The sequence below is a fragment of the Leucopleurus acutus genome (assembly GCF_964270905.1).
Source record: "Leucopleurus acutus genome assembly, chromosome: 1".
In the NCBI taxonomy this organism is placed as follows: Eukaryota; Metazoa; Chordata; class Mammalia; order Artiodactyla; family Delphinidae; genus Leucopleurus; species Leucopleurus acutus.
In genome coordinates, this window is record NC_139142.1 from 92,668,629 (window position 1) to 92,685,657 (window position 17,029).

Consider the following 17,029-nt stretch of genomic DNA (forward strand, 5'->3'; position numbering starts at 1 on the left):
GAGAGGGGTTTAAGAACGCTGCTTAAAGGAACTCCAGAGACGGGCGCGAGCCGCAGCAGAAAGCGCGGACCGCAGAGACGAGAGCGAGCCGCGGCTGAAAGTGTGGAATCCAGAGACGGGCGCGAGCCGCGGCTGAAAGCGCGGAATCCAGAGACGGGCGCGAGCCGCGGCTGAAAGCGCGGAATCCAGAGACGGGCGCGAGCCGCGGCTGAAAGCGCGGAATCCAGAGACGGGCTCGAGCCGCGGCTGAAAGCGCGGAATCCAGAGACGGGCGCGAGCCGCGGCTGAAAGCGCGGAATCCAGAGACGGGCGCAAGCCGCGGCTAAAAGCGCGGACCCCAGAGGCGGGCGGGAGACGTTAAGGCTGCTGCTGCCGCCACCGAGGGGCCTGTGTGCGAGCACAGGTCACTCTCCACACCCCTCTTCCGCGGAGCCTGTGCAGCCCGCCACTGCCAGGTTCCCGGGATCCAGGGACAACTTCCCCGGGACAGCACACAGCGCGCCTCAGGCTGGTGCAAAGTCACGCCGGCCTTTGCCACCGCAGGCCCGCCCCGCACTCTGTGCCCCTCCGTCCCCGCCGGCCTGAGTGCGCCAGAGCCCCCAATCAGCGGCTCTTTCAACCCCATCCTGTCTGAGCAAAAAACAGACGCCCTCCAGCGATCTACACGCAGTGGCAGGGCCAAATCCAAAGCTGAGCCCTGGGAGCTGTGAGAACAAAGAAGAGAAAGGGAAATCTCTCCCAGCAGCCTCAGAAGCAGCGGATTAAAGCTCCACAATCAACTTGATGTACCCTGCATCTGTGGAATACATGAATAGACAACCAATCATCCCAAATTAAGGAAGTGGACTTTAGGAGCAAGATCTATGATTTTCTCCCCTTTCCTCTTTTTGTGAATGTGTATGTGTATGCTTCTGTGTGAGATCTTGTCTGTATAGTCTTGCTTCCACCATTTGTCCTAGGGTTCTATCCGTCCATGTTTTTTTAAATTTTTTTTTCTTAATAATTAATTTTAATAACAATATTATACTTTACCTTCGTTCTTTCTTTCTTTCTTTCCGTCCTTCCTTCCCTCCTTTAGACAACGAATCATCCCAAACTGAGGAGGTGGTCTCTGACAGCAAGATTTAGGATTTTTCCCCATTTACCTCTTTTAGTGAGGGTGTATGTGTATGCTTCTGTGTAAGATTTTGTCTGTATAGCTTTGCTGCCAACATTTGTCCTAAGGTTCTTTCCGTCCCCTCTTTTTTTTTTTCTAAATAAGAATTTTTTAATTCAATAACTTTATTATACTTTATTTTATTTTTACTGTATCTTCTTTCTTTCTGTCTTTTTTCATTCTTTCCCTCCTTCCTTCCTTCCTCCCTCCCTCCCTCCCTCCTTTCTTTCCTTCTTGCCTTCTTTCCTTCTTTGCTTCTTTCTTTCTTTCTTCCTTCCTTCCTACCCTCCTTTCCTTCTTTCTTTCCTCATACTTCTACTAATTCCCTCTACTTTTTCTCCCTTTTATCCTGAGCCGTGTGGATGAAAAGCTTTTGGTGCTCCAGCCAGGAGGCAGGGCTCTGCCTGTGAGGTAGGAGAGCCAACTTCAGGACACTGATCAACAAGAGACCTCCCAGCTCCACATAATATCAAACGGCGAAAATCTCCCAGAGACCTCCATCTTAACACCAGCACCCAGCTTCACTCAACGACCAGCAAGCCACAGTGCTGGAAAACCTATGCCAAACAACTAGCAAAACAGGAACACAACCTCACCCATTAGCAGAGAGGCTGCCTAAAATCATAATAAGGCCACAGACACCCCCAAACACACCACCAGACGTGAACCTGCCCACTAGAGAGACAAGATCCAGCCTCATCCACCACAACACAGGCACTAGTCCCCTCCACCAGGAAGCCTACACAACCCACTGAACCAACCTTAGCCACTGGAGACAGACATCAAAAACAGGAGGAACTACGAACCTGCAGCCTGCAAAAAGGAGACCCCAAACACAGTAAGATAAGCAAAATGAGAAGACAGAAAAACACACAGCAGATAAAGGAGCAAGATAAAAATGCACCAGACCTAACAAATGAAGAGGAAATAGGCAGTCTACCTGAAAGAGAATTCAGAATAATGATAGTAAGGTTGATCCGAAATCTTGGAGATAGAATGGACAATAGATTGGACAAAATGCAAGAATCAGTTAACAAGGACCTAGAAGAACTAAAGATGAAACAAGCAACGATGAACAACACAATAAATGAAATTAAAAGTACTCTAGATGGGATCAATAGCAGAATAACTGAGGCAGAAGAACGGATAAGTGACCTGGAAGATAAAATAGTGGAAATAACTACTGCAGAGCAGAATAAAGAAAAAAGAATGAAAAGAACTGAGGACAGTCTCAGAGACCTCTGGGACAACATTAAACGCACCAACATTCGAATTATAGGGGTTCCAGAAGAAGAAGAGAAAAAGAAAGGGACTGAGAAAATATTTGAAGAGATTATAGTTGAAAACTTCCCTAACATGGGAAAGGAAATAGTTAATCAAGTCCAGGAAGCACAGAGAGTCCCATACAGGATAAATCCAAGGAGAAACACGCCAAGACACATATTAATCAAACTGTCAAAAATTAAATACAAAGGAAGCATATTAAAAGCAGCAAGGGAAAAACAACAAATAACACATAAGGGAATCCCCATAAGGTTAACAGCTGATCTCTCAGCAGAAACCCTACAAGCCAGAAGGGAGTGGCAGGACATACTGAAAGTGATGAAGGAGAAAAACATGCAGCCAAGACTACTCTACCCAGCAAGGATCTCATTCAGATTTGATGGAGAAATTAAAACCTTTACAGACAAGCAAAAGCTGAGAGAGTTCAGCACCACCAAACCAGCTTTACAACAAATGCTAAAGGATCTTTTCTAGGCAGAAAACACAAGAGAAGGAAAAGACCTATAATAACGAACCCTAAACAATTTAGAAAATGGGAATAGGAACATACATATCGATAATTACCTTAAATGTAAATGGACTAAATGCTCCCACCAAAAGACACAGATTAGCTGAATGGATACAAAAACAAGACCCTTATATATGCTGTCTACAAGAGACCCACTTCAGACCTAGAGACACATACAGACTGAAAGTAAGGGGATGGAAAAAGATATTCCATGCAAATGGAAGCCAAAAGAAAGCTGGAGTAGCAATTCTCATATCAGACAAAATAGACTTTAAAATAAGGACTATTAAAAGAGACAAAGAAGGACACTACATAATGATCAAGGGATCGATCCAAGAAGAAGATATAACAATTGTAAATATTTATGCACCCAACATAGGAGCACCTCAATACATAAGGCAAATACTAACAGCCATAAAAGGGGAAATCGACAGTAACACATTCATAGTAGGGGACTTAAACACCCCACTTTCACCCATGGACAGATCATCCAAAATGAAAATAAATAAGGAAACACAAGCTTTAAATGATACATTAAACAAGATGGACTTAATTGATATTTATAGGACACTCCATCCAAAAACAACAGAATACACATTTTTCTCAAGTGCTCATGGAACATTCTCCAGGATAGATCATATCTTAGGTCACAAATCAAGCCTTGGTAAATTTAAGAAAATTGAAATTGTATCAAGTATCTTTTCTGACCACAACGCCATGAGACTAGATATCAATTACAGGAAAAGATCTGTAAAAAATACAAACACATGGAGGCTAAACAATACACTACTTAATAATGAAGATATCACTGAAGAAATCAAAGAGGAAATCAAAAAATACCTAGAAACAAATGACAATGGAGACACAACGACCCAAAACCTGTGGGATGCAGCAAAAGCAGTTCTAAGGGGGAAGTTTATAGCAATACAAGCCCACCTTAAGAAGCAGGAAACATCTCGAATAAACAACCTAACCTTGCACCTCAAGCAATTAGAGAAAGAAGAACAAAAAAACCCCAAAGCTAGCAGAAGGAAAGAAATCATAAAAATCAGAGCAGAAATAAATGAAAAAGAAATGAAGGAAACAATAGCAAAGATCAATAAAACTAAAAGCTGGTTCTTTGAGAAGATAAACAAAATAGATAAACCACTAGCCAGACTCATCAAGAAAAAAAGGGAGAAGACTCAAATCAATAGAATTAGAAATGAAAAAGGAGAAGTAACAACTGACACTGCAGAGATAAAAGAGATCATGAGAGATTACTACAAGCAACTCTATGCCAATAAAATGGACAATCTGGAAGAAATGGACAAATTCTTAGAAATGCACAACCTGCCAAGACTGAATCAGGAAGAAATAGAAAATATGAACAGACCAATCACAAGCACTGAAATTGAAACTGTGATTAAAAACCTTCCAACAAAGAAAAGCCCAGGACCAGATGGCTTTACAGGCGAATTCTATCAAACATTTAGAGAAGAGCTAACACCTATCCTTCTCAAACTCTTCCAAAATATAGCAGAGGGAGGACCACTCCCAAACTCCTTCTACGAGGCCACCATCACCTTGATACCAAAACCAGACAAGGATGTCACAAAGAAAGAAAACTACAGGCCAATATCACTGATGAACATAGATGCAAAAATCCTCAACAAAATACTAGCAAACAGAATCCAACAGCACATTAAAAGGATCATACACCATGATCAAGTGGGGTTTATTCCAGGAATGCAAGGATTCTTCAATATACGCAAATCTATCAATGTGATAAACCATATTAACAAATTGAAGGAGAAAAACCATATGATCATCTCAATAGATGCAGAGAAAGCTTTTGACAAAATTCAACACCCATTTATGATAAAAACCCTGCAGAAAGTAGGCATAGAGGGAGCTTTCCTCAACATAATAAAGGCCATATATGACAAGCCCACAGCAAACATCATCCTCAATGGTGAAAAACTGAAAGCATTTCCACTAAGATCAGGAACAAGACAAGGTTGCCCACTCTCACCACTATTATTCAACATTGTTTTGGAAGTTTTAGCCACAGCAATCAGAGAAGAAAAGGAAATAAAAGGAATCCAAATCGGAAAAGAAGAAGTAAAGCTGTCACTGTTTGCAGATGACATGATCCTATACATAGAGAACCCTAAAGATGCTACCAGAAAACTACTAGAGCTAATCAATGAATTTGGTAAAGTGGCAGGATACAAAATTAATGCACAGAAATCTCTGGCATTCCTATATACTAATGATGAAAAATCTGAAAGTGAAATCAAGAAAACACTCCCATTTACCATTGCAACAAAAAGAATAAAATATCTAGGAATAAACCTACCTAAGGAGACAAAAGATCTGTATGCAGAAAATTATAAGACACTGATGAAAGAAATTAAAGATGATACAAATAGATGGAGAGATATACCATGTTCTTGGATTGGGAGAATCAACATTGTGAAAATGACTCTACTACCCAAAGCAATCTATAGATTCAATGCAATCCCTATCAAACTACCACTGGCATTTTTCACAGAACTAGAACAAAAAATTTCACAATTTGTATGGAAACACAAAAGACCCCGAATAGCCAAAGCAATCTTGAGAACGAAAGAAGGAACTGGAGGAATCAGGCTCCCTGACTTCAGACTATACTACAAAGCTACAGTTATCAAGACGGTATGGTACTGGCACAAAAACAGAAAGATAGATCAATGGAACAGGATAGAAAGCCCAGAGATAAACCCATGCACATATGGACACCTTATCTTTGATAAAGGTGGCAGTAATGTACAATGGAGAAAGGACAGCCTCTTCAATAAGTGGTGCTGGGAAAACTGGACAGGTACATGTAAAAGTATGAGATTAGATCACTCCCTAACACCATACACAAAAATAAGCTCAAAATGGATTAAAGACCTAAATGTAAGGCCAGAAACTATCAAACTGTTAGAGGAAAACATAGGCAGAACACTCTATGACATAAATCACAGCAAGATCCTTTCTGACCCACCTCCTAGAGTAATGGAAATAAAAATAAACAAATGGGACCTAATGAAACTTCAAAGCTTTTGCACAGCAAAGGAAACCATAAACAGGACCAAAAGACAACCCTCAGAATGGGAGAAAATATTTGCAAATGAAGCAACCGACAAAGGATTAATCTCCAAAATTTACAAGCAGCTCATGCAGCTCAATAACAAGAAAACAAACAACCCAATCCAAAAATGGGCAGAAGACCTAAATAGACATTTCTCCAAAGAAGATATACAGACTGCCAACAAACACATGAAAGAATGCTCAACATCATTAATCATTAGAGAAATGCAAATCAAAACTACAATGAGATATCATCTCACACCAGTCAGAATGGCCATCATCAAAAAATCTAGAAACAATAAATGCTGGAGAGGGTGTGGAGAAAAGGGAACACTCTTGCACTGCTGGTGGGAATGTGAATTGGTTCAGCCACTATGGAGAACAGTATGGAGGTTCCTTAAAAAACTACAAATAGAACTACCATATGACCCAGCAATCCCACTACTGGGCATATACCCTGAGAAAACCAAAATTCAAAAAGAGTCATGTACCAAAATGTTCATTGCAGCTCTATTTACAATAGCCCGGAGATGGAAACAACCTAAGTGCCCGTCATTGGATGAATGGATAAAGAAGATGTGGCACATATATACAATGGAATATTACTCAGCCATAAAAAGAAACGAAATTGAGCTATTTGTAATGAGGTGGATAGACCTAGAGTCTGTCATACAGAGTGAAGTAAGTCAGAAAGAAAAAGACAAATACCGTATGCTAACACATATATATGGAATTTAAGAAAAAAAATGTCATGAAGAACCTAGGGGTAAAGCAGGAATAAAGACGCAGACCTCCTAGAGAACGGACTTGAGGTTATGGGGAGGGGGAAGGGTGAGCTGTGACAGGGCGAGAGAGAGTCATGGGCATATACACACTAACAAACGTAGTAAGGTAGATAGCTAGTGGGAAGCAGCCACATGGCACAGGGATATTGGCTCGGTGCTTTGTGACAGCCTGGAGGGGTGGGATAGGGAGGGTGGGAGGGAGGGAGATGCAACAGGGAAGACATATGGGAACATATGTTTATGTATGACTGATTCACTTTGTTATAAAGCAGAAACTAACACACCATTGTAAAGCAATTATACCCCAATAAAGATGTTAAAAAAAAAAAAAGAGAGAAGCAGCCAGAAATCCAAAATAAATATGAAAGGGTTCATAAAAAGAAAAAAAAAAGATAGCATCTCACTCTTCAGGGCCCTGATAGCTATATACTATGGCTGTTATTGACTTGCTTTTTTAACAGCTTCTGCTGACCTAAGATTTTACCTATCCATAAATTAGCAGATTTCTGTATATTGCTCATAACACATGAATAGATGAGAACCTAATGCATAATTCCCTTTTAGCAATATTTTAATAAATTTACCTTGTAAATCAAGTACCAGTAACTCCCCTCTTGTATATTCATAAGTCCAATGGCTAAAGGCTAGCATGATCTCTTCCAGTGTATTTGTTGGAATAATCTCATCACCATTATTGTTGTTGTATTTTCTAAATTCTCCAGTCATACATTCTTCCACAGCGAACCACTGTCCTGCTGAATGGCAATACAGCAGGAAAACTTCAAGGAACCTTATGAAAAACAGTTATAAATATTACTAGTAGTTTTTTTTATGATAAACAACCGAATGACAATTTTTATTGATTTAATCTTAACCAATACACAATCTATGCCATATATAATGACATGTCTTTCAGCTCTGCAACCACCTACACTTATTCACATTTTTCAACTCAAGTTCAGTGCCCTCAGAAAGGTTCCTGCTCAATTTAGTCATTTTATCCTATACTAGTAGTTTTCTTAATAAAATTCTAATCCATCTTTAAAATGGGTAAATAATGAAATAGCCAGCATCAATAATGAAGGTCAAAAGAGAATGCTATCCACATAACACTAAAAGATCTCAAAAATTTTAAGAGATTTACCTTGGAGAATATGGTATGGATTTGGGTTTCATTTGGTTGAAGGCAAATGTGAGCTTTTGTGCTGCTCTCTGTTGTTGAATTTCCTACAGAACAGAAAAAAGAAACCCTCATTCAACACTGAAATTAAGATTACTTGATTTATCATACTTTAGAAGTGAAAACATGAAGCTCAAATAATGCTTCACTGTATGCATTCACTAGCACTTACTCTAAGACAAAGATGCAGAACTGTATCTTCTTTATAAATACTTGACCATGTATTAACCACCTCAGGAAGAAAAGATTTGATAATATAAAGATGTCCTGATTTGAGGATATCATGTTCTGACCAAGTACACTGTACTTTGACAGCTCTTCGTAAACCTCCTCCCATCTCCTCTTTACTTAAAAACTCTATTTTGGCACAGAGGCCTAGCTGTGACCACGAAGACATGCTGTTATTCAGTATGTTGGGAGAACTCTCTTCCAAGCGATACACTGTGACAGGCTCACCTGCAACATGAACAGACATATTTTAAGGTCAAAGTACGACTCTGAAAATCACAAGGTAGAAATTGGCAGGTATCTTTGGTTAAGATTAAGTGAGGAACAGAATATGAGATGGACCAAGTTGTAGTTTTATAAAAGAAGTTTCAGGGCAAGAAATACTCAGAAACCAAGGATCTAATATCTCTAAATTCACCTGTATTTGGTAATAATAAGCATTTTTGAAATCATGAACATTTTCGAGAAAAACTTTTAGAAAGCAATTAGACGTCTAAACACTTCTAAGCTAAACTTTTTAACAGGAGGTTAGCTCTGTTCCACAAACCCTGTGATATCAATTTATTAACGCTTTCATTGCTAAACTACGGATCAAGAGCTTTTCTGAATTAAAATACACCACTGCTTCCGATATGCCAGAAAGAGAGAAAATCAATACTTCTGATGCTTCCTTCAGTTTAAACATACCTGAATCTTGTAGTAATCAGACTAATTAAAATTTATATGAAATTAACAATTCTTAATGTGACCCTTCCTCTTTCTGTCACCACCCATGTTCTATATTACAGTTAAAACCACATGTTAATTAAGGGTTTATTTTCCCTCTTATTTCTTTACTTTTTGGATTTACCTCTTGGAGGCACAGGTGTAAATGGAATGCTCTGGGATAATCTCATCAAGTTATTTCTTTCCACAGCTGCATAAAAATGAGAGAGAAATAATGAAATCCCTAAAAGCTCAAAGAACTACTAAATTTTGCTTTTAATATTTACTATTACTAACCTGAGTAATAGTAATTTGTATCCATAACTGGTTTAAATGGAGAAGCAAGACCTAAAACGGTAAATAAACAAATGAGACCCTTTTAAAAGTACTAATGCAGCATAAATTTTTGTTCAAGCATTCTCATTTAATCATCCCAAGTTTCCTTCATGTAAGCTCTGTTCACAAAAACAGAAAAAAACAAGTAATAAATTATGTCCATCATGTGCTTTATTACCCTATTTCATTATGCCAGATTAGTGGTAACTGTGTAGTATGACACCTGGAAGGGAAAAAGCACATGATGCTTCACACTCTCCTGTTATAAACTGCATTCTTCCCTTATTCCCTACTCAAAAAGAAAAGTGTCAGACCTTTGGGGTGTGGGGCTGTAGCCCTGTAACCATTTTAATGGGTTGACCATGAGAAGATATAAAATGACAAAAAAGCCCCTCTTCCATTTCTAAGTATATCTGAGGACTTTACTTTTCTTTATTTTTTTATTGAGGTATAGGTGATTTACAATGTTGTGTTAGTTTCTGTGAGGACTTCACTTTTTTTTTTTTTTTTGCGGTACGCAGGCCTCTCACTGTTGTGGCTTCTTCTGTTGCGGAGCACAGGCTCCAGACGCGCAGGCCCAGCAGCCATGGCTCACGGGCCCAGCCGCTCCACGGCATGTGGGATCTTCCCGGACCGGGACACGAACTCTTGTCCCCTGCCATTGGCAGGTGGACTCTCAACCACTGCACCACCAGGGAAGCTCAGGACTTCACTTTTTTATTTTTTGGCCATACCGTGCAGCTTGCAGGATCTCAGTTCCCCAAACAGGGATTGAACCTGGGGCCATGGCAGTGAAAGCCTGGAATTCTAACCACTAGGCCACCAGGGAACTCCCGAGGACTTCACTTTTTAACTGTACTGAGAAAGATGGAGAATAAATTGAACCAGGAGAATAAATTGAACCTGCTACGTGTTTAATTTCTAGAATATAAATGAAAAAGAACCTATCGTCTTGCAGAAGAAGAAAGCTAGTTAACAGTTGTATCATTGTGTGAGAAGTATAAAATATAGTGTTCTCACACATGCACACAATACAGGACTGTAGAGGAGGGGTACCAAATGTCTCCTGGTTGAAGAAAGGTTGAAGGATATCTCAGAGGAAGAGGGCTTTGTGAGTGCTAGGTCAAGGGGGTCAAGAATACCTCCTGCTCAGGTTTCACTTAGCTGACTGAAAAAGTACCATTCACTAACACATGGAATATAAGGGAAGAAGCAACCTGGGTAGCAAGGATAAAGGGGAGTGGGGAGACTTTTGTAAAATGATCATCATTCACACGGTGAGTTCTTGTATTTGTGAAACACTTATAATGAAGAGAAACAAGCTGAAGGGAGAACTTTCTACTACCTTGGCTTTTTCAAATATGAAGTCTAAAATTTCTTACTTAGGACAATGTAGTATTTGCTAAAGTAGATCATATACAATCCTCAGTTTTTCGCATTAAATCTACCACACAGACTCACCATTCAACGTTCCTTCTTCAGATGGCCTAAAGAAACAACAAAAAATATAAGTTACAATTTTAGTAACTTAAAATTAGTTTTGGCTACCACAAAATTTATTTTATGAAGTTACTGTTATTTAATATAACATTATTAAAGGAATTCTGAGATTCAGATTCACTTTTGTTTGAATATTTGCCACTTCCCTTAAGCTTGTACCAAATTCATACACGGATATGTATAAATCCATATGCATATACTTTATCAACAACTTTTACCTCCAATTTATGCCTACATAAATATTACTAGTAGTTTGATGCCAAACTGAAGGTTCAGTTCTAATACAGTAAAATATTCCATGACTCCTCTATTTGTGGAGATTCATTCCAGTACTTTAATAATGCCTTGAAATGACTTTGCAGGATTCTAAAAATACTTCAACAGAACTGATGGGCAAAGAACAGAGAGAACAGCAATTGTATATCATTTTGCAAAATTCAATTGCTAATGTTGAAAAAAATTTTTTTCCAATGTGAATATGTTTATTTATAACAACATATACTGGTACCAAGTGTAGGTTCTATTAATCCCAAAGATTCCAGTGCAAATTAGAGACAAGTGTAGTGGAAAGGAAAGGGGAATGGGAATCAAGAAAAATAGATTAGAAGCTTAGCTCTCCCATTATACAGTTATGTGGCCTTGCTCAGGACTAAAAGGACTAGATCTAGAAAGAACCACTTGAGTAGGAGACCTTGGTAATCTCTTTCTAGCTCTTACATTCTATCTGATCCTAATATTTCCCGTTGGCTTTCACCTTAGTAACATCAATATTTCCTATAGGAAATACTTTGACCCTAGCATCAGCCCTTTGTCTACTGCTGATAAACCACTGTTAGCACACCCAAAGAGTACTGACCAACTCCACCTTTCTGGGTACTTCTATGGGTCAGCATTCTGTAACTCAAAGTTCTCTTGTTAGCCGAATTAACATCAACTTTAAGTACTGATTCTGCATTTCCATCCTACAGTTCTACTTATAAAAGACATTATTCTCTGAAGAGGTCTGATTATAAATAGATCTTCCAAATGCCATTCAGGGCCAGGATACCTCCACAATTTGAACAACTGCATACCCACATAGCACCTGGTTTATTCTCTTCTCCATATATTCACATCTATTTCTGATACAGAGAAGGAAATAGGGAAAACACTATATAATATATAATAAATTCCCTCAAATTGGCTTCCCTTCTCAAGCAGTTCACATTGGAGAGTAACTTTACCATGCTTCTAGTATCAAATGGGTGTCAAAACAAGATTACTTTTTTAATTACTCTTTTTTAATGTCCTTTGGAATCCTAAAATACTAATTCGAGGCTAGAAAACAGAGATTATCTTTGATTCTTCTTTATCGTTATGTTTAACCTGTACTGAAAATTTTCACTTTCTGGGGATGACTACTTGTAAGATTGCCTTTTGTTTCTACTTTTGGTTCTGGATTATCACATCAGCTTTCTCGTGGAGCTTCCTGTATGCAGGCTTTCTAATGTACACTGTGTATTACTGCTCTAATTATCAAAGTGCTTCCCAAAAGCAGAAGAAAGGCTTGTTGATTAGAACGATGGGCAGAGAAATTATTAGCTAAAGTGTCAAACTAAGTTGTTGAACAAGTTTATTCAAAAGCAAGTTGGAAACAGGACTAAATAATAAAATCATAACTGTATCATTATAATGAAAATTTTATTTGAGTTGTGGTTATAATATGACTAATGTAACTATATAAAATCATAAATTAAAATATATACATTAACTTATAATAAATGATTCCCCAATCTCTTCTATGTAAAGACAGGAGATCACAAAATAAATAATCAGTAATAATTTCAAGAAGTGTTAAAAAGATGATGCAAAGAGCAGGAAAAAAACAACATTCAATACCTATGATACTTTTCACACTAACGATGAGAAAAGGCTTACTTACATTTCTCTATTTGATGGTCTATCTTGTAGCCAATCCTTTAGTCAGAAACAAACACAAACAGAAAGTTAAAGAAAAAAGTCTCTAGATAAAGCATAACTGTTTATCTGTTTTGTATCCTACATGTTTGATGAATGAAGGGTTGAAAAGTTAATATGAATTTGTTTTATACAACTGAATAAAAAACTGGTATAAAAGCTACCATAAGGCCATTCCACAAGGTAGAAAAAACAATTTCATGAGTGTTATTTCCTACAACATAATTGTAATTGTCTGCTGACAATTTTATTTTCTTAAAATACATATTTGTTTCTATGACTCTAAAAAAAAATATGTGCCTGGTGCCAAAACACATCAAAGTATAAAGATAAAAATTAAAATCATGCAAACTGTGACAAAGAAATCACTAATAACAGGCATATTTCATTGACGCCCTTTTGTGTGTGTACGTGGTGGGCTTTATTCTGCAGCTTTATAATTATTTTTCTAGGTGTGGATTTATTTTTACCTCCCCACTTTGGGACTTATGCTTCCTGAATTTGAATCTTCATATATTTCATCAATTTGGAAAATTCTAAGTCATTTATAATCTCTTCAAATTGTCTACTCTCTCAAGGCCAATTTAGAGATATTTTTCCATCTCTTTACGCTTAACACATTTTCCACCTAATTATAATTCTATGTTACATTGTGGTCCAATTTAGCAAAATTCTCCATTCAGCTGTGCCCAATCTGTTATTTTAACCCCCACCGAGATTTTTTTTTTTTTAATTAACTTATTTTATTTTTGGCTGCTTTGGGTCTTTGTTGCTACGTGCGGGCTTTTATCTAGTTGTGGCGAGCAGGAACTACTCTTTGTTGCGGTGCACGGGCTTCTCATTGCGGTGGCTTCTCTTGTTGAGGAGCACGGGCTCTAGGCACGCAGGCTCAGTATTTGTGGCACACAGGCTTAGTTGCTCCACGGCATGTGAGATCTTCCTGGACCAGGGCTCGAACCCATGTCCCCTGCATTGGCAAGCAAATTCTCAACCACTGCGCCACCACGGAAACCCCCAACTGAGATTTTTTATTTTTTCCCAAATTTTCCAGTATTTCTGAGTAATATCTTTTCTTTTTTAGAAATATTTATAATACTTTTTAATGGCTTTAATCAGACTTATAATCTGTAACCAATAATTCTACTATCTCAAGTTGTCAGAGATCTAATATGTTTGTATAAGCTGGCTCCCACAAGTTTTGTAATTTGACATTGTGAGGTCATCTTCAATGGAACCTTATTTGTAGCAAAACTGTGCAGCTTAGGTTCAGGATGAGTCCTTCCAGAAAGGAGGATTTGTTACTGTGAAACTCTGCGTTCACTAAACACCCTTCCCACTGAAATAATTTTTTTAATAAAATGATTTTTAATAATACAATCTATCTCCTTATAGCACACTGTAAGTTAATATGGTTAATATGTTTTTTTTCTTTTCTTCAGGCTTCTAAAATGTTTTAATAAGAATGGGCATCTGGGGGACTTCCCTGGTGGTCCAGAGGTTAAGAATGTGCCTTCCAATGCAGGGGATGCGGATTCGATCCCTGGTCGGGGAACTAAGATCCCACATGCCACAGGGCAACTAAGCCCGAGTGCCGCAACTACTGAGCCCGCACGCTGCAATGAAGATCCCGCATGCCGCAACTAAGACCCAAGGCAGCCAAATAAATACATAAATATTTTTTTAAAAAAAGAAGAAGAAAAAAAGAATGGGCATCTGGGACAACCGGCAGGCGAGTGAGCAGGGCAAACTGGGATCACCGGGCGGCTGGAACTCCTTGCTGGACCCGATCCTCCTGGTGAGCATTTCTCCACTCAGGGTCATAGACTGAAGACTGGGCAACACTTTTCTCAAATGTTCCTGGGCAAGGTACGACTGCCAGGGAGGGGATGGATTCCTCACTCCCCGTGCTGGGCCGGTTGTGGGCACTGGAATTCACTTCCAAGGTTCACTGCTGGCTGGCCTCAGCTGGTGCGAGTGTCGAAAAATTTTTCCCATCATCTTCAGTAAACATCGCAACCTTTGTGCATGTGTGAAGAAAGTTTCCTCTCCCCCAACCCCCTTGCTGTGGCCACAACAAAGGAACATGCATAAATGAGATGAATAAAAATACAGTAATATTTAAAAAAAAAAAAAGAATGGGCATCTGATGGACTTAGAAGATCCTCTTGTTTCCTTTCTGCATTAGATGATGGAAATGAGTGAAACAATAGCAGCAGCAGGTCAAAGGCTTCTAACAGGATAAGATAAAAAAAAAAAAACCTGGTGTACAAATACACTGACTGGAATATCCAAGGGGTTTCCCTTTCAGTTTATCACAGAAATGAATCCACATCCCATTCGCACACTGAACCACTTATAGTGCCCAGTTCTATGCACAACCTGGGATTTCTCCCCTGCCTGCTCTGGCAGCTTCCTGGAATCTTCTCCATCACCTTTGCTTGCCCCACCTGGGGCTGATAACACCTGGTTGAATGATTTCTTTGTCTTCTGAAGAACCTCCAGGCTCTCATGGTTGCCTTGCTTGCCAGGGTGGGAGCAAGCAAGAGGGTGTGAGTACATGTGTAGCGTTCAGTCCAGGGGGATGGGGCCAAGTTAATATGTTCTTGATGATCCAGGATCATAATTATAAGCACTAATTTCTATACTTGATTAGAAAGGAGCAACTGTTTTTGCTTTCTCCCAAGCTATTTGTCTTGGTTGCCAAAGTCTGCTTTTAAAGAGTGTTTGTAAAATCAAATATTACTCCAGTTGGCTGGGAATAATTTCATATCATTAGCTTCAATTCAAACAGAGATTCCTACCTTTCTTTCTTCTGCATACATTTTTCTTTAATAATTCCTGACTATTCACTACAGGAAGAAACTCTTTTCCATAACTGCTACTATGCACTGAGGTCAGTTTTCTAATGTTAAAAATTTTTTGAAAGCCAGATATAATCTCAGATAAAATATCACCATCTTTTAGCTCTTATCTAATAAATAATTTTTTTTTTTTTTTTTGCGATACGCGGGCCTCTCACTGTTGTGGCCTCTCCCGTTGCGGAGCACAGGCTCCGGACGCGCAGGCTCAGCAGCCATGGCTCACGGACCCAGCCGCTCCGCGGCATGTGGATCTTCCCGGACCGGGGCATGAACCCGTGACCCCCGCATAGGCAGGCGGACTCTCAACCACTGCACCACCAAGGAAGCCCTAAATAAGTATTTTTAAATACGCATATGTTTAATTGAAATGTACAAACCGGTAGTAAAGCTGCTTTGGAATCTACTTCATGAGTGTCTTCTATAGATGGCCTTCTACTGTTACTTTCCACTAAAAGAAAATTTAAAAAAATAAAAAAGTTATACAAGTAAAACAAATTTTTTTTAATACCAACTAACCAAACACAAAGTGTTTCGAGGCATAATATAACTTACCTAAGATAACTTATCCTCTCCCCAACACTGATGAATGTAAGAGTTATATGAGTCTCACAGGTCTCTTGACAGGATATCAAAATTATTCAATTTATTTTTGTGAAAAGGCAATATGAAATAAAAGAGGTTGGAAAAAAAAAAGTCTTGCTCTTCCTCTGTTCCCAAATTTCTTGTGTATCCTTCCAAAGATATTTTGTGTTTCTATATATACCCCTGAATCTTCTTTTTTAACATAAATGCTAGTATAATATATATATCTTCAGGTTTCTTGCTGTTGGTTTTTTAAATTTAAGCTTGGAGATCTTTCAGTATCAGTACACAGAGGATTTCTCTATTCTACTTTGATATTATGCTGAACTTCATACAATGGATATACAATAATTTATTTAACCAAATTCCTATTGATGGACATTTGGCCTGATTTCAATCTCTTGCTGTAACAATGTTGCAATTAATAATCTTAAACATCATTTTACAGTAATGGAAAAAAAATAGTTCATCTTTCCTCCCATTTAAGATGCCACTTTTGTCACATTTTGCTTGTTTATGCTAAACAAACTTTAGAATTAAGCCTATTTTCCAAAAAAAGTGAGGATGTTAAATTTTAAATTAATTTAGAATTTACAACCTCATGATACAATAAAGGAAAACCTCAGAAAGAACAGTGAAGAGAAATCTTAGAACGAAAGAATGAACGGTGAAAGGAAATCTTAGAACGTTCCAAGTATAGAGGGCAAAAAGAGCAGATTGAGATATATTAGGGGACTCTGGACAAAAGTTTTTCAAGATGATGAAACTGAATATTTTGAAAAAATTTATTCAAAGAGCAGAGAATCCAGTGTTGATCTAACCAAAATCATGACATAACTACACTGGTGG

At 38.5% G+C, this 17,029-nt stretch overlaps 1 protein-coding gene across 3 annotated transcripts in view; it reads right to left on the reverse strand.

Moving 5' to 3' along the window:
* Window positions 1-17,029, reverse strand: part of TRPM7 (transient receptor potential cation channel subfamily M member 7) — a 143,271-nt gene that overhangs the window by 27,999 nt on the left and 98,243 nt on the right. For all 3 annotated transcript variants that reach the window (XM_082840927.1, XM_082840926.1, XM_082840925.1), the window contains 8 exons: window positions 15,976-16,046; window positions 12,703-12,737; window positions 10,743-10,768; window positions 9,243-9,293; window positions 9,091-9,156; window positions 8,185-8,468; window positions 7,977-8,059; window positions 7,417-7,622 (listed from right to left, as the gene is read on the reverse strand). In XM_082840927.1, coding sequence (XP_082697053.1) covers window positions 7,417-7,622; window positions 7,977-8,059; window positions 8,185-8,468; window positions 9,091-9,156; window positions 9,243-9,293; window positions 10,743-10,768; window positions 12,703-12,737; window positions 15,976-16,046 — 822 coding nt within the window. The remainder of the gene's footprint in view (window positions 1-7,416; window positions 7,623-7,976; window positions 8,060-8,184; window positions 8,469-9,090; window positions 9,157-9,242; window positions 9,294-10,742; window positions 10,769-12,702; window positions 12,738-15,975; window positions 16,047-17,029) is intronic.